The 16230-nt window shown below is 29.4% G+C and overlaps 1 protein-coding gene and 1 non-coding gene across 2 annotated transcripts; both read right to left on the bottom strand.

The window, feature by feature from the left end:
- Positions 1 to 3730: 3730 nt before the first annotated feature.
- Positions 3731 to 3890, bottom strand: LOC137813123 (U1 spliceosomal RNA). Its single transcript, XR_016519082.1, has one exon. It is a non-coding gene; the product is annotated as a U1 spliceosomal RNA (small nuclear RNA).
- Positions 3891 to 13893: 10003 nt separating this feature from the next.
- On the bottom strand, positions 13894 to 15987 carry LOC137810051 (peroxidase 51). The gene is made up of 4 exons (XM_068611173.1): positions 15583 to 15987; positions 15271 to 15471; positions 14999 to 15164; positions 13894 to 14392 (listed from the first exon to the last, which is right to left on the bottom strand). The coding sequence occupies exons 1-4, from the start codon at positions 15796 to 15798 to the stop codon at positions 13989 to 13991; spliced, it is 987 nt and encodes a 328-aa protein (XP_068467274.1). The 5' UTR covers positions 15799 to 15987; the 3' UTR covers positions 13894 to 13988.
- Between the last annotated feature and the right edge of the window lie 243 nt (positions 15988 to 16230).

Raw genomic sequence — 16230 nt, forward strand, 5'->3', positions numbered from 1 at the left:
CATTTGGCATGGAGCCCACGGAACCTTCCCTCAACAAGCATCTCTGCCTCAACCCATTTCCACTACATACACACATGTTCAAGTTCAACGTCTCTAAGGTAATATGTAATGTATCATGTCATTCATTCCACTCCAAATTCTATCTACTCTCTCCATGCTCCTCACCTAGACTCCAAATTAAGTTGAAAATACAGGGATTTGCTTCTTCAACAACACACCCACAACACCTAATCTACCATCTACCTATTTATTAAAAAAATTATCATTATGGTCTTGAAAAAGTTCCATTTTATAAGTTCAATTTCAACTTTTTTTATTTATCACAAAAGGTTGTATTTCATAAGTACGAATTTTTTGGTATAATTTTTTTTTTTTTTTTATCTTCATGACTTTTATTTTATTTTTGAACTAATGTAGTGTTTAACAAATTGTGCTTTGTAAAAAAATGTTTTTTCCAAACATGAGTTTTACTTTTTTTCTTTTATTATAGTTATGTTTGGTAAGTTTGACTTCAGTAAAAAAAAAAATTAGAAATCGTTTTTACCAGGTACGATTTTAAGAAAAAAAAAAGTTATATGAAATTGTATCGGACTGAGTTTTGGTCGATCATTGAAAAATCTTCGACTTACTTTAACATGTTCAATCACTATAAAAAAATTATTAAATAAAAATTAATTTTAGAAAAAAAATAGTTACTATATTAACTAAATTAGATATTATTATAAATTAAAAAGTTTTTTATCTAAAGTAGTTTCTATTATTAATAAAAATTATAAATTGATATCTAATTAACTGTCAAGATTTTATGTATCAATTACTCTAGATTCTAAAGTTTGATCGATACATCTTTTAATTTAGCTTAACTCTAAACATTTTAAATTAATCTCAAACAACATATCTTTAATTCTGCTTCAACTCAAACATTTATGACTTACCTCAATATAAACAACTACAAATCATTCGAAGTTAGAAATTGTAAGGACCTAGAAAATAACTTTAGAGTACAAGTGATATATTTTAGAATGACACATAAATATTTTATTATTAAAATAAATAAAAAAGTATATAAATAGAAAAATTAGTTAGTCATGTTTCATTTTAAAAGAACCATCATCTCTTTAAACTTTTCCTTTTTCCTTCCTTTGTCTTCTCTCTAACTTACCGAAAATCTATGTCATCATAATGACGATCAGAGTCCGCCATTGCATTCCTGGTAACAAATACTACAAGACTGTCCGGTCAAAGTTTTAGAAAACATAAGTTCACTTTTGCTTATTTTTCCTTTGAGTCAGTTTTGATCTGGTTATGTTTCACTTTAATATAGGTCTTTGCATGTGACACTTTTAGCTTCAGAATTAGTCTCTGTTAGCTCAGAGTCTTAGAGATATAATTGTATTTTTTTATCAAGACGTTGTGGTGCAGGTTAAGTTGTCATTGAACTCTGTACGAGTTGGAGCTTTTAGTGAGTACATACTCAAACTCAGGTAAGGGAAGCTAGTTTAAATTTTCAATAAAACCATAGGTTAGAAGGCCTAGATGTGGGGTTGACGTGGCTACCAATTTCAAAATCTCCTTGCAAGATTGTTTGCTTTTGAGTAAAGTAATGTATTGAATGAAATTAAATGTGAAATGGTTGATTTTGATAATTTTGTATAGTATATGTTGAATTTGATATGGAGAAGTTATTGAATGTGTTTTGATTAAGATTGAAAGTGTTTGAATGGTAGTATGAATGAGTTGAATTGTATTATGATATAATTGAAATGTAAGAATTTGTAAGTATTGGTTGTTTGATTCTAAATGACTTTGATTTAGAGATGTTGAATATATGTAGATGGTATTATAGATTAGCTTTATTATAATTGTTATCCAACTCTAGTAGGAAATTGTTACTTTGATTTGGTATGTTTGATAACATAACAATATGAATGGAATTTTTGGGTGAAAATGTGATAACATAACATATCTTGATCAGGCGAGATAATTTTCGCTCAAGCGAGAATATAGTGAAAAATGGGGTACTTTTGGGTCCGTTTTTTCTCAGAAGAGACCAACTTTCCCTCAAGTGAAAATGGAGTGAATTTTGGGGTGTTCTTGGGTTGATTTTTGCTCAAGCGAGAAGAATTTTTCTTGAGTGAGTTCATTCTTGCTTAAGCTAGATGATTTTCGCTTAATCTAGCCTAAAAAAACTGAAAACTGAAATTTTTATTTTTGCATATACTATGTTGAAATTGTTTAAGATGTGCATTGACTGAGGATTCATTTAGAAGAACAACTCTTTTGATATATTGAAATCACATAGATGAAGATTATCAGGTGTTGAGAGTCGAAGGAGGTTCATGTGATTATGGAATGTGAAAAATAACTTATCTTTCAGGTTCTTATAAATTAACCTTGTCATACTAAGTTATATGATATTGAAATTATTTTATGTGTATAAATGTATGGATTCACAATGAGATAGTACGACAAGTGCAAATCTCTAAATTTAAGTTGTCTTCTGAAAGTATGACTTGAGTAATGTGAATGTCATAATAGACATTTTATTGTTTCGAGAATATATATATATATATATATATATATATATATATATATATATGAGTTGACGACTTTATGTTTATTAATTGAAATTTGAAAAAGTGATATTTGATTAATTTGTGTTAAAATTTTATTCATGTCAATTAAATATCTTTAACTCAACTTAAACTAATAATTTCTAGATTTATTTAGTTGATACCATATTTTATTCCGATAAGTTAGAGGAAATATATCTTAAAGGTTTCTAAACTTATTTCTTAAAAGTAAGAAACTGATGGATAGATTGTCAGACTCTTTTACTTTTAAATAAAAAATATCTCTTTAACTTTTTAAATCTTAATTTTTAAAAGACTTTTTGGCCTGTCATGACTCAACCTAGCTACATAGAAGTAAATGAGTTAAGACTAGTTCATTTAGAAACACCAATTTCGAAGGAGGAGAAGAGTTGTTTAGTTAGCAACGTGACTACATAAAAAAAAAAAAAAAAAGTAAACTGCATACTCAACTAGAGAAGGATATTATTCCAGAAAAATCTTGTGTCTTCTCAAACTAGGTTGAGAATAAAGAATAGGTGCTTATACGGTGTTGGCATGTGGATAAAAACATGGAATATGAAAAAAATGGATGTGGCAAGCAAAATTATTCGAAGGAGGACAAGGTAATCGACCAAAGGTGTGACGCGGATTTCACCAACGTTCCCTTTCAATAATTGGGGAACACCACAAATTCCAAGCTTCTTGGTGCGGATGCAGTCTCTCTATTCAACAAAAACACATATTCTCATGCTACTTTTTTTTTATAAATTTTTTTTTGTTATACACTATTATGTAACTTGATATTGACACTTCAAATAACAATAATCATCTGTCATCACATGACTCTCCTGCTAATTTAAGACCTAAATATCCTTCTCTCTCCATCCTCTTAATTAAATATTAAATTTTACATTTTCCTAATTTACTTCTAATTACTAACACAAAAGTTAAGATTTTTCCAAAACTGTTTTGCTTCTAATTTCTCTTTCTCCTAAGTAATGTTACTATATAGAATATGTAATCTTTTCTATGTTCGTATCAACAATATGATTAATTGATTCATCTATAATAACACATAATAAAATTCTTTTTCATTATTCACATATTTTATATTTATATTTTACTTTTAATTATATATATTTTTTATTATTTTTTTTAAAGGGACTGCACGAACGCAGGTCTTCACTACAATAAATTATGACGTAAGTTCTGTCACTTGGACAGACTTTAGAGAAGCACCCTTTCTGCGTGCAATGAAAGTCACTTTCCTAGACCATACACCTTCTAAATCATCCATTAACCCGTCTATGTAAGTATTTTTTAATTATATTTTAATATGAAAAATAATATAGATAATCTATTTATTAAAAGTGACCGCACACATTTTAATTATTTCATAATATTATCTTTTTTTCTTTCATACTTTATATTGTTTTTTAAAATTATTTTTATTTAAAATATCAATTATGTATATTAGATATAAAAAATAATACAAATATTATATTTAGATAAAATAATATACATATTAATTTTCAACTCGTTAAAATAATTCATTTGTATTAAAAAAGTTAATACCATTAAACTCATCCTAAAGTTATATATTTTAAAAAATTATTTGGTATTAACGAAAAATATTCTTGATTTCAAATATAATTATTGAATGGAAGAAGACTTTTTTTGTGTTAGTATATTCAGACTAACACGAGTAAGATTAATATCTAATATATTTGTTAGTTATATGCAGATAAAAATATATAATTTATGAATTTAATTATCCAGTAATATATTTATTACTTTAACTTTGACTGATTAGATGTTGAGAGGTAAAGTTTCTAAAACATTTTTTTAATTTGAAACAAAGTTGGATTTTCAAGGATTTCAAACTGTTAACATATATTGTGATAAAAAATTCTCTAAATATTTTTGTAAAAGAAATTATTTCTTATAAGTTAAAATTAACTTATAAATAAAAAGTTAGACAAATCAACTTAAGAAGTTTTTTACAAATTAGTTTTCGTATAAGTTAATTTTAATTTTTTTAAATAGTTTTTATTTTATTTTTTATTTTTAATAAATATTTATTAAGAAATATATTCAAAATAAGTTAATATTTAATTATTTTTTATTGAACTTACAAAAATACTCATAGTTAAAAATATTTTGTATACAAAGAATTAATTCCAGAGATATTTTAAATTTTTTATTTATTAAAAAAAAGACAAAACTTCTCTTATAGAAAAAGCATCCATCATGTGGATCAAATAACATAAAATTGTTCTAACTTAATCAATTTTGTCAAATTGGAATTTTAGACATGCCAAGCATGACACACTTAGAATGAAAGCTTTACATTTCATAGTCATTATAATAGGGTTGTTTGCAATGAAGAATATTTGTGATTTATACAGAACTAACCTTAAAGATCATGTTTACTTTTATTTAACCATTGCAATTAGTGATTTTAACAACTTTTATTGAAAGGTATTTTCACAAATTTTCATTATTTAGATAAACTGTATAACTAATCATTGATTCTAACGATAGTTGTTGGAGATCCCACATCGACTAGAGATTAGAGTTTTTCGTTGTATATAAGTAAGTGCACTTTATAATAATATTCATTTTAAAAATTTCTTCTTCGCAAATATGTATTTCACAAATTCAACCGATGGTGTCATTGAGTCACTCAAAAATAATTAGCTTTCATACTATATATTAAATATAGGGTACATTTAAAAAAAGTTTAACTGTTTTTATGTCACCTTTTATAGTGCTCCATCAAATACGGATAAGATTTCATAGAAAATGTAAAGAATTTAAAAATTACAATAATTTTGAAAATAAAATAGTTATATAAATTAAACATTGGATAAAAAGAATTGATAAGACAGTAAGTAATTAATTAATGTTAAATTGAACAGTAAAAAAAGATTTAAATAAAAATAAAGAATTTAAAAAATATATCCATTAAAAAGAATAAGAGAAATACTTATCCAGAGTACATTTTCAATCTTATTTGTTGATTTTCAATCTATAGACAAGTTAATGTTCATGAGACAATTTTGTAAACTATATGATTGAAATATAAAGTAAAAAAATAGGGTACAGGTATGAGGTATATGTACTCTTTAATTTATTATTTGTCTTACTCAAAAGAGTATAAAAGAGCGATAATTGTGGGTAATGTTTGGCATTTTTATTATTTGCAAGTTGGCGACCAAGTTGGGACCTTGGGTCTACCTGAAAGCGAGTTAATGCGGATGACGTTGTCACACTATAACTTGCTGCTCCAAGATTCCCTTCTTCGATGTGCCATGTAATGCTTACTTTCATGCTCACCAGTTCATTTACTATTTAATTATCTTGTTGGATATTCCACATCGATTAAGAGATTAGAACATTTCATTATATATAAGTGAGTCTCACCTTATGAACTGGTTTTATGGGATTGAGTTAGGCTTAAAGTCAATTTCTTAATATGGTATCAAAATCATTATCCTAACGAGTGTTTAGTATCAAAATCAAAATCATTATCCTAACGACAATTTTAACAACAAATAATGAATAGTTTTTCCTCATAAAATGAAGTTTTTAAATTTGAAATTTCTTCTATGTTTCTCTGATAATAATGAATTATGTATATGTAGTTAAAAATGTTACCTATAATCTTGATTGACAAGTCACGATTCATCCTACAAACTTAATCAAATAGTTTGAAGTAGACTTTTTTTTTAAATCAAACTCTCCAATCATATATAAGTTCGAATAACCCATTAAACTAGGCTTATCACCTTCAAAACAAAGTCTAAACAAAGTCTGAAATCACTAGTACCATGAAAATACCTCAATATTTCACAATATTTCAATGCTCTTTACTGGATTTGACAAAAATTGACTGATAGTACTAACAACATATGCTGCAATATTTGGTCTTGTATATATAATTGTATACTCAAATGTATAAGGAACTCTACTCATATATGTTTTCTCAACTTTATTTGAAAGACTCTCTTTAACACTCATTTTAAAATGAGTTACAAGATGAATGCTAATTATTTTAGCATTTTCATAAAGTAAATAATTGAAATTGGATAAAGTTGTAAGTTTTCTGGCACAACCTTTGAATTATGCAAAAACTTATTTTTTTTTTCATATCCCTTCTTTTAAGAGTTGTTAAGTGATCATTTTGTTCGTCTTATAAAATTAATTTAAATGAAAATTTGAGAGATGTCGTTGATAGGTGACAATTTCATTTGTCCAACGAAAATTATTTGATTGAATGTCCAAGATGTTGGGTTTCTAGAGAATCATAGAGTTGTTGAAAACATTCATTTAGTGAAAAATTTTGAGAGTTTTGTTAATTGTACAACTAAAAAATTACTAGACAAACATACCTCTTTGACTAAGTGAGTAGAATCATAATTGAACAAATTTAGACATATTTAATTTGTTGAACAAGCAATATGGTGACTAATTGAAAACAATATTTTTTAGACTTTAAATTAAATATTTTTAAATGTTAAAATTGTTTATATTTCCTAAATGGTTGTATTTTTTTAATCAACATTTTATAGTTAGTTGAATATCATTATAGTGCTATCAATGGTGAATTGAGATTTCTTAGTGTTTATTTTATATATTGAAATGTACAATTTTTTGTAAATGAAGTGTATGCTTGAAATGAAAACACTTATAGCTCAAATGAATATCTCTCATAAGATATACTTTTGATAGGTATTTTTTGTAGCATAAATCTACGTGTAACTTAGCTTTAAGGTGTGAAATGAAATATTTTCTTATAGTATATGAATAAATGTGTATATAAATTATATAGGACAATGTGTTAAGGTGTTATATAAGTCCCCAAAATTAACTCCAAGTTAAAAAGAATAATGTGACGACGCGAGTCAAAGATAATATTCTGGTCAAGTTTTATAGGAAGGGCTATGAAATATGACAGGATTTTTTTAAAACGCAAGTGGGTGTGGGGAACTTCTTTTCAAAAGAATTTGGTGAATATTCTTTAGTAAAGTTCAAAATTAATTTGATGAATGCTATTACCAACTTTTAAATGAGTGAAACTGAATTAAAGATATCAAAAAGTTGTAAATAAAAAAGGAAAATTTATTCAAAGTAATTGACTGATTTTTAATAAAACTAGCCATTAACTATATTAATATATACTTTGTATTCATAATACAATAATCCAAAAATTCTAAGCGTGATCTTGTGAAAATTAATGCCTAATTTTGTGGTACTGATAAGCATTATTAATTTTCTTAAGGACATAAAAATCATGAGATTTTTTTATATAAAATTTTCATACGAGTTTAAATTTTTTAAAAGAGTGTTTTGAGACTTGGAGGCTTAGTCGTAGCCCTAGTACCTTTTCCCCCATTTTTTTCTTATTCTTTTGACCTGACAAATAATGTTTTAGCATATAAAGAATTAACATCTAGCTAGGAGAGAATATAATCTATCCCTATAAACAGGCATAATAAATGACACCATACCTCACAAATATTCTTCAACAAACAACAAAAAAGACAAATAATTTACACATCTATTCAATTTTCCATAATTTATAAGGAGACCCCTTTATTGTATGTACATATTATAATTGTTGAACCCAGTTTCTCTATAAAAAAAATTAGAAATACGAAAAAAATATTAAATTATACTCTATAAAAAATTAAAATTAACTCACACATAAATCTAAAGTAAAAATTATATAAAAATAAATTCTACAAGATAAGTTAATTTTAATTTTATTTTATATTTTATAGAAAATCTTACGGAAAAATTATTCCAGATATAATTTCTTTAGTTGGTTTGGTGATACTTTAAAGAAAAACTAGTAATAAAAAATATATATAGAACGCATGTGGATGCAACTTTTTGATATTTGAAAATCAAGCTTGTTTAATTATTTTTCTAATCCACTATAGTAAAACTCTGAGATCTTACCAAACACAAACCATGCAATCACCATAATGATGAATCAAAATCTTTGCATTGCTAATTAAAATGGTTTACAGCTTTCAATTGTTATTAACCTTTCTTAATTGCTTTGAGTTCTGCTTGAACATTGGTGGTAATTCTTAAATGGGCAAATCCCAACATCTGGGAACATCATCATGGATCAAAACATTAAACTCAAATTTCCCAAAAGGTTCCATCATAAACACTCAATTTCTCCAGAATTTGTTTATCTAACAAAATACATGAAAAAGAAATCTAGGGATCATTATATACACACAAAAAAGACTTTAAGGCTAATGGGAAGCTGTTTTTCTCTACATTTCCATAGTTTTTTTTACAACCCATACTTCTTAAAATATCATTTATTTTATTGATGTTTTTTCATTTAATAATGGGTGATATGGAAAAATTTGAATTATAGAATCCGAACTAGATTTTATAATTCATAATGAGTTTCTTTAAAAAGAATACACTCTTGGATTAAAAATTTAGAAGATATTTTTAAGTTATAGAATCTATAAGATATTTTTGGATCCATAAATAACTTTCAAATTTTGTAATTTATAATGTATTTTTTTTAAAGGAAAAAATATTTCAAATTATATAATTCAAAAGATATTTCCAGCCAGATTCTATAATCTGGGAGGTGTAAATGGAAAAAAATACATTTTTTATATTGTAAAATCCAGTGTATTCTTTAAGAATAAAATGATTTTTTACCTAACATATGGAGATAGATTCTCCATGCACCCAATCAAATATGATTGACACCCAATTGTTTATGTGAAAAGACTAAACTAACCTTAATAAAATGAAAATTAGGGTTTTCTGTAGTTCCCTTAGTTTTCCCTGCACCCAACAACACCCAACACATTGCAGTCCCCTTCTTTTTCAATCTTTCTGCTGTTTTCCGTTTAGTAGCGGCATTTACCTGTGACGAAGACCAACCGAGCGACGACATTGATTGTGGTGGTGGTGGTCAGTGAGGCGACATCGTCTGTGTTGGAGTTGGACAGCGAGAGAGAACGAAGCTACCACGTCCACCGCCACACTAAAACTACCTAGGCAGCTCAAACCAGTACCAACCAAAGAGAAGAGGAAAACCAAGTTTCTCTCTGCAGCCAACACCTTTTTCAAAATAAAGAAGACAAGGACAGAATTGGGTTTTAAAAAGTTTGTTGGGTGCAGGAAGCAATTGATTGGGTGCAGGAAGCAATTGCCACCTATGGAAGGTGTCGGAATACAGCCCTAATGGGATTGGTAGACCCGAGTCATTGGGCTTGGCCATCGTAGTCCCAAAACGCTACTCAACGTTTACTGAAATTGCAGTTAATATCACTTTTGTTTTATGAAGTCTTGCATTAAATTTGTTAATATACACTTCTCTTAAATGCTTATGTTTCAATGTTAAGTATTTTAGGTCAACATGATGTCAAATAAACGACAACTATTACGTTTAATTTTGTTAAAATTCATACAGTATGAGTATAGTTTATCATTTATTTTATATTAAGGCTCATTTGAACTTAAACTTACCTTATTTAAAACTATATCAATAATAAGAACAAATTTCTTTCAAGAATGTTTCAATTGGATTATCTTATATTATCATATACTGTTAGAATGAAAAAATAGTTTAATACAATTTAGTTATCGATATTACATAATGTTTTTGACAGATCTACATTTATTATTCTTACTATAATGATTATTATCTATTTATTTAGGAGCAGTAGTTTCTGGACCAGCATTTAGTTTCAAAACAATATATAAGCCTAAATAAACTTTTATAAATATCTCCTTCAGCCTCATTGGAAAATATCACAAATGGGTTCTGTAATGAGCTTTACTTGTGTAACTCTCCATGGGTCCTTATTTTCTCCTCTCAAATAGCCTGTTTCTTCCTGCACCCATATGTCAGGTAAAAAGATAATTATCAATACATTCTGAATTTTATAATTAATTCAGATATTTTTTCTATTTACACCTTTCGTAGAATGTACTGTCTGGAAAGTATTTCTAAGTACCTTAATCAAGAATTAAAAAAAACTCTTTTTAAACGTTCAGATTTTTTCCAAATCACAAATTCCAAAATGAAAAATATTAATAAAATAAAAGATATTATTTATATTATAAAAAATATATAGTTTCTTGGAATTGCAGGAAGAAACATCATTCAAATGAAGCAACCATGCTCAAAGGATTAGTATAAGCCCATGGACAGCCTTTCCACCTTCATACACAACATGAGAATACATTTTTATTCTTTCTGTGTCACTCCCGTAGAATAGTTTTCGGATTATGTAATCTGGAAACTCATTTAAAAAAAGACTTCTGAATTACATAATCTGAAAATTAAATAAGACTTCCGAATTATGTAATTCAGAAAGTAATCATGCATATGAAAAAAGACTTCCGTATTATGTAATCGGAAGCTAATTACCGATTTGAAAAATAACTTCCAGATTATGTAATCCAAAATATTATAAAGGAGTATTTTTTAAAATTCGAAAATTTATGGAGGTGAGAGAATAAGGTGCAGGAAGAAACAGTCTTTTAACTATTATAATTGCAAAATTAGACTGATAACTAGGTTCAAAACTAGTCTGATAACTAGGTTTAAAATGATGGTTAGGCAAAATCAACCTAAAAATAGTAACCTAAAAATACCAATCCCAGTTGGGTGATATATTTTTATGACTCAAAATAACTTAATTTCATTTAGTATTTAATAGGGAAAATGTGATTCAAGCATGTAAATAAACCGTGAGATTATATTTATAGCCTAATTTGGAATAGTCCTTTTGTATAGTTTGGTCATACAGAGAGAAACTTTGAAAGCTGGATGAAAGACGAATCTCTAGATCGACCTAGAATAGGAAACCATGCATGGGCATAATATCAGAAACATTTTGAGACACATATTAAATCGAAGTCTGCATCTATGTCTACCCAATTCAGTCAGAGAACAATACCTAGAAATAGGGACCAATATCTCACTGACATTTCAAGATATTTTTTCCTAATTCAATCATATATATACCGTCATTACAGAAATAGTTATGAGAGTACTATAATAATCACTGCATAAAATGGTTATGACAATAATAGTAAGAAAATGGACCTTTACCAAGCCCCCTTATACTCTCAAAACCTCATGAATACCAAAAGAATCTCCCTTTTGATGTATGCTATCTTTCCAGTCCCTTATTAATTACTCCTTCCTTTTCTTTACAGCTTTCTTCTTGTAATAAAACAAGAGACATAAAAACTAGCCCCTGATAGTTACAATGCGTTCCTCTTTTATTGTTCCTACTGATAAAACATAAATAGATGAATACATAATAAGAAGTTCTTTTTCTGCGTATTATATTACTTCAATCATCAATATAAAGTTAAGCAAAATAGTAATTTTTGTATAAATCAATGCTCACCTTTATTCTTTCTATTAAATTGGTTTAACAGGTCATAAAGTCCCTATCTAATAAAATAGTATCTAATAAAATAGTAATCCTGTATGGTCACTGTACTGGTCGGGAATCCAAACGACCAAAGACATGGATTAATGATATAAAATAGTAAACACGTAACAAAGTTATAACTAATGATTCAACAAGTCAAAGATACGTCGAAATACACTTTTCTTATATAAGGAAGTCACTGTACACAACCTTAAGACCATTACACACGTTTTAGTTAACCAACTACTTGACCCACACAGGAGAAGGCTCAAGTCAACCTATATATTAAACTTCTGAAAGGGAGAAAATGTATGTTTTTGATATCTTAAGAGAGTAGACTATTCACTAACACTGACTTGAGCGTCGGAGTGCAATCACAGGTACCCGTCAACCGGCGGAACGCGCGTGAAGGAAGAAGAAGTCTGAAGAACCGAAAGATTATCAGCACGACAGCAAATTGTGTATCAGCGTGGATCAACTTTACCGTCATCCACACAGGTACAGTCACCAAATTCGAATGTATTGTCTATGGTTGAAATCCTTGAGTGAAGCAACGTGGCAGAAATGTAGTGAAGCCATTTATGACCCACATCATCTTTAAGAAGTTAAGAATGTATGGGTTTGAATTCACATAGAAACTTCTAATTTCAAATTTTCTTTGTTAACAAGGGGTCTAGTCTAGGGGTTTCAATTTTGTCCATGTGAGAGAGTCTTGCATGTTTTGATCATCAAGTCATAACACAGTGGGTCAGGCTCGTTTTGCAACGGCTTGAAAATTCTCTAAAAGGTGAAATGCATGCATGTGCCTTTTTAATGGTACAAGACTTTAATGTGCCACTACTTGATTTTTGTTAGCTACTCAAGCAATAATTTTTGGAGTTTTGCATGATTTGGTTCAATTTTGATTTGAATCAGTGTCCTTAACTCATTGAATTTATAACTTTAGTTTGGCGCCTGGGTATATGATGATGTATGTTTCACAAGACAATACAAAATCACACAGTGAAGACTGAACAGTACATTTGTCGGCATGGGAAGAAACCACGTGATAATAATGAGAAAAAGTGAAATAAAATGATTGAGGGGTGGGGGAAAAGTAATTACTAATTGGTACGCCAATATATTCCTATATCGATCGGAAGTTATATATTTTTTCTTCTCTCAACCTATTGAAGTGTTTTTTCATGATAAAATCGTGACGGAACATCGAATTCTAAACTAGATAATGTATCAAATGCGGTGATTGACCCTAGAAATAATAAAATTGGAACACAAATATGTTATTAATAATTCATTAGATTTTATTTGAGGATATATCTATTTATGCCACTATCCGTTATGATTAGTCTGAGATCCAATTAGACTCAAATGTCTTTTTATCATTGTTTTAGAATTATTTTACATCTAATTATAATTAATTACGTAATTAATTCTAAACGACATATGACATCATGTTGAGTACTTGGTATGTTTACTTTTCGGGTACACAGTTCATACAAAATTAAAAGAATAAAAATTTCCAGAAACGAAATAAAATAATTTTAACTAATAAATTTATGTATAAACTCATTTTATTTGTTTTATGAATAATCTCGTGCAAAATGTGTTTTATAAGAAAAAAAAATACGATCATGGCGAAACATCTATGCAATTACTAGTACTATCTTAGTTAATTAAGAATATGAAGGTCGACACAAAATTCTAGCACTTTCTGTGATAAGGTAAGCTGCAACCTTTGTGCATTCGAAAAAAAATTTGGTGACCTTTTCATTTATTTCATCGAGACTAAAACCTTAATGTTTCTGAAAAGAAAATGCTGATAATCTAAGAGGAACAATTGTAAAAAAAAAAAAAACAAAAAGAAAAACAGAGGAAGGTGATAAATTAAAATACTTTCAATACTTGTTATTTTAAACATAAAGAAAACCTAATATACATAACAAATCCCTGAAGATGGGTTGTTTGTGGGAAATTAGAGGACTGAACAATCGGTACGAATGTTTCCATTCTGTGCATTTTTTATTCCAACTCGGCCCAATTTGGTCATTGCAGCGGCGAAGTTGGCATGGAAAGTTTTGCTACTACTGGCAAAAGAATTCACAGTGGCCTTGGACCTTGAATCCGTGAAGAGGACTTGGTCTGAGGAGAAGAGGCCCTTCCCTTGCTGAAGATTTTTGAAGTAAACATTGTCGAATGCTCGTGGCGTGGTTGGGTCCATATCGATGGCAATCCTTGGATCCACATTCCTTGGGCACATTGACTTTAGCTGCGTTGCGTATTTCTCGTTCAATGCAGGGTCCACTCTGCTTTTGCTCTTGAAATTATACACTCTGTTCGAGAATTTGTTGCAGTGGGAGAATCCAACCGTGTGAGCACCTGCAGAATCACCTCAATTATCAAAACAATTTAAACTACGATTACCCACCCTCTTCTTACGGAAAAATTATAATATATTAAGGTTGGAGATCCCACTTAAGATCAGACATTTCATTAGTTTATGGTTGATTTAGGTATTACGGAGTGGACTTTAAGTTTAACTCAATCCCATAAAACCGGGCTTATAGGTTGAGGTTTGCACCCACTTATATACAATGAAAGGCTCTAATTTCTAGTCGATGTGGGATCTCCAACATTAGGCTTAAAGTCTATTTTGTAATATGATATCAGATTCTTTTCGAGTCTCTATCCCAACGAGTATTTGTTGGACTTGCTATCAGACGGACCGTTATCGGAATGTTATTTCACGCACGAGAGATGTTATATGTAAATATATGTAAATTATGCTTAAAATCAACTTTCTAATAATTAATTCACATATTTATAATTGATGATATCATTAAAGTAACAGAGCAAGAGATGATGGACGATGAAATTTAAATTCATAAAATTTTCCCGTTACTTTGAAACTAAATAATAATGGGATTCAGTGGGAAACAGAAATCATGTGTGAAGAGTGAAGAGAGATGTATGAACGCGCATTACCTGACAGGGCTATCATTTCTGTCTGGGTGAGGCCGTTGGCCGCAAACAGTGAATTCAGCTGATTCAAGCTGAACTCTGGCTGAGGCAGCCTTCCGTTTACATCGGAAGCTTTAGATCTTAGCCCATCAAATCTTCCCAATTCAACTTCGTAGAAAGGCCCACCGGACTGAACAACCATTTGCATCATAATTCAATAAACCTTATAATTACTCATTGGATCAAAATGTTTCTCACGGTAATCAGAGTCACAATAGGTAATTGATGAAACAAACCAGTGCAATAACATCTCGGGTTGCCATGGCTAAAATATCAGCACATGAAACTTTGTTCCTACACAAGGGAATTGCATCCACTGCTGCTTTTGCTTTAATCACTGTGTCAAACCCATCTCCAGCAAGTGAAAGATTATCAGGGTGATCCTTCTCTGCTTTGTTGTTTCCCGTGGACGCAACCAAAACCGAAGCATCGCAACCCTGTGGTAATATTGCAGACACAACATAACAGGATTATTTATATATATATGGTGAATGAATCAAATGCTTTTATACGGTGAATGAACGAGTCAGATGCATGCCATTGATTACCTGCACAAAACAATCATGGAAGAAGAGACGGAGGGTAGCCGGGACCGTGACAAATGTTTGATGAAATTTCTTTTTAACTGCTTCTCTGACGATGTTTTCGACATTGGGACATGTTTTTGCGTAGTGGTGTCGACTTAGCTGGGCCGAAGAAGGACAAGAATAAAGACAGAGAGTGGAGACAAATAACCAGACAAGTATAAGGTTAAGCTGAGCCATTTGGTGTTGTTTGCAGATAAAGGAGAACTACAAAATGCAGAGGGGGGGGTTTGAATGTGAATGATGGCTTGAGTGCAAAAGTGCAAGGGGAGTGAGGGGAATATATTAGTACCTTACTAACTTTACGACCCACGAAATAGTCGGGTTCACGAGCCAGTTGTGTTAGAATCTTTGAAACTATTTTTACAGCAAGAAAGTGAAATTTGAATAATAATATTAATAATAGAAGAATGATTAACCTTGAAAGTGACACTATTAATAATAGCCAAAAGAACAGAGACCCACACTACACAGTAGTGAGATGGTTTGATTGGTTATGAGTCAGCTGCTCTGGTTTTGTCCAAATGTAATTAAAATGTTTTGCGTAAAGAGTGGGGAGGGACCTGATTTGAATTGTAAATTCCGAAATTCCAAATTTTTTTGGACCAAGTT

The sequence above is a fragment of the Phaseolus vulgaris genome, chromosome 2 (genome assembly GCF_051622355.1).
Source record: "Phaseolus vulgaris cultivar YP4 chromosome 2, ASM5162235v1, whole genome shotgun sequence".
Lineage (NCBI taxonomy): Eukaryota > Viridiplantae > Streptophyta > Magnoliopsida > Fabales > Fabaceae > Phaseolus > Phaseolus vulgaris.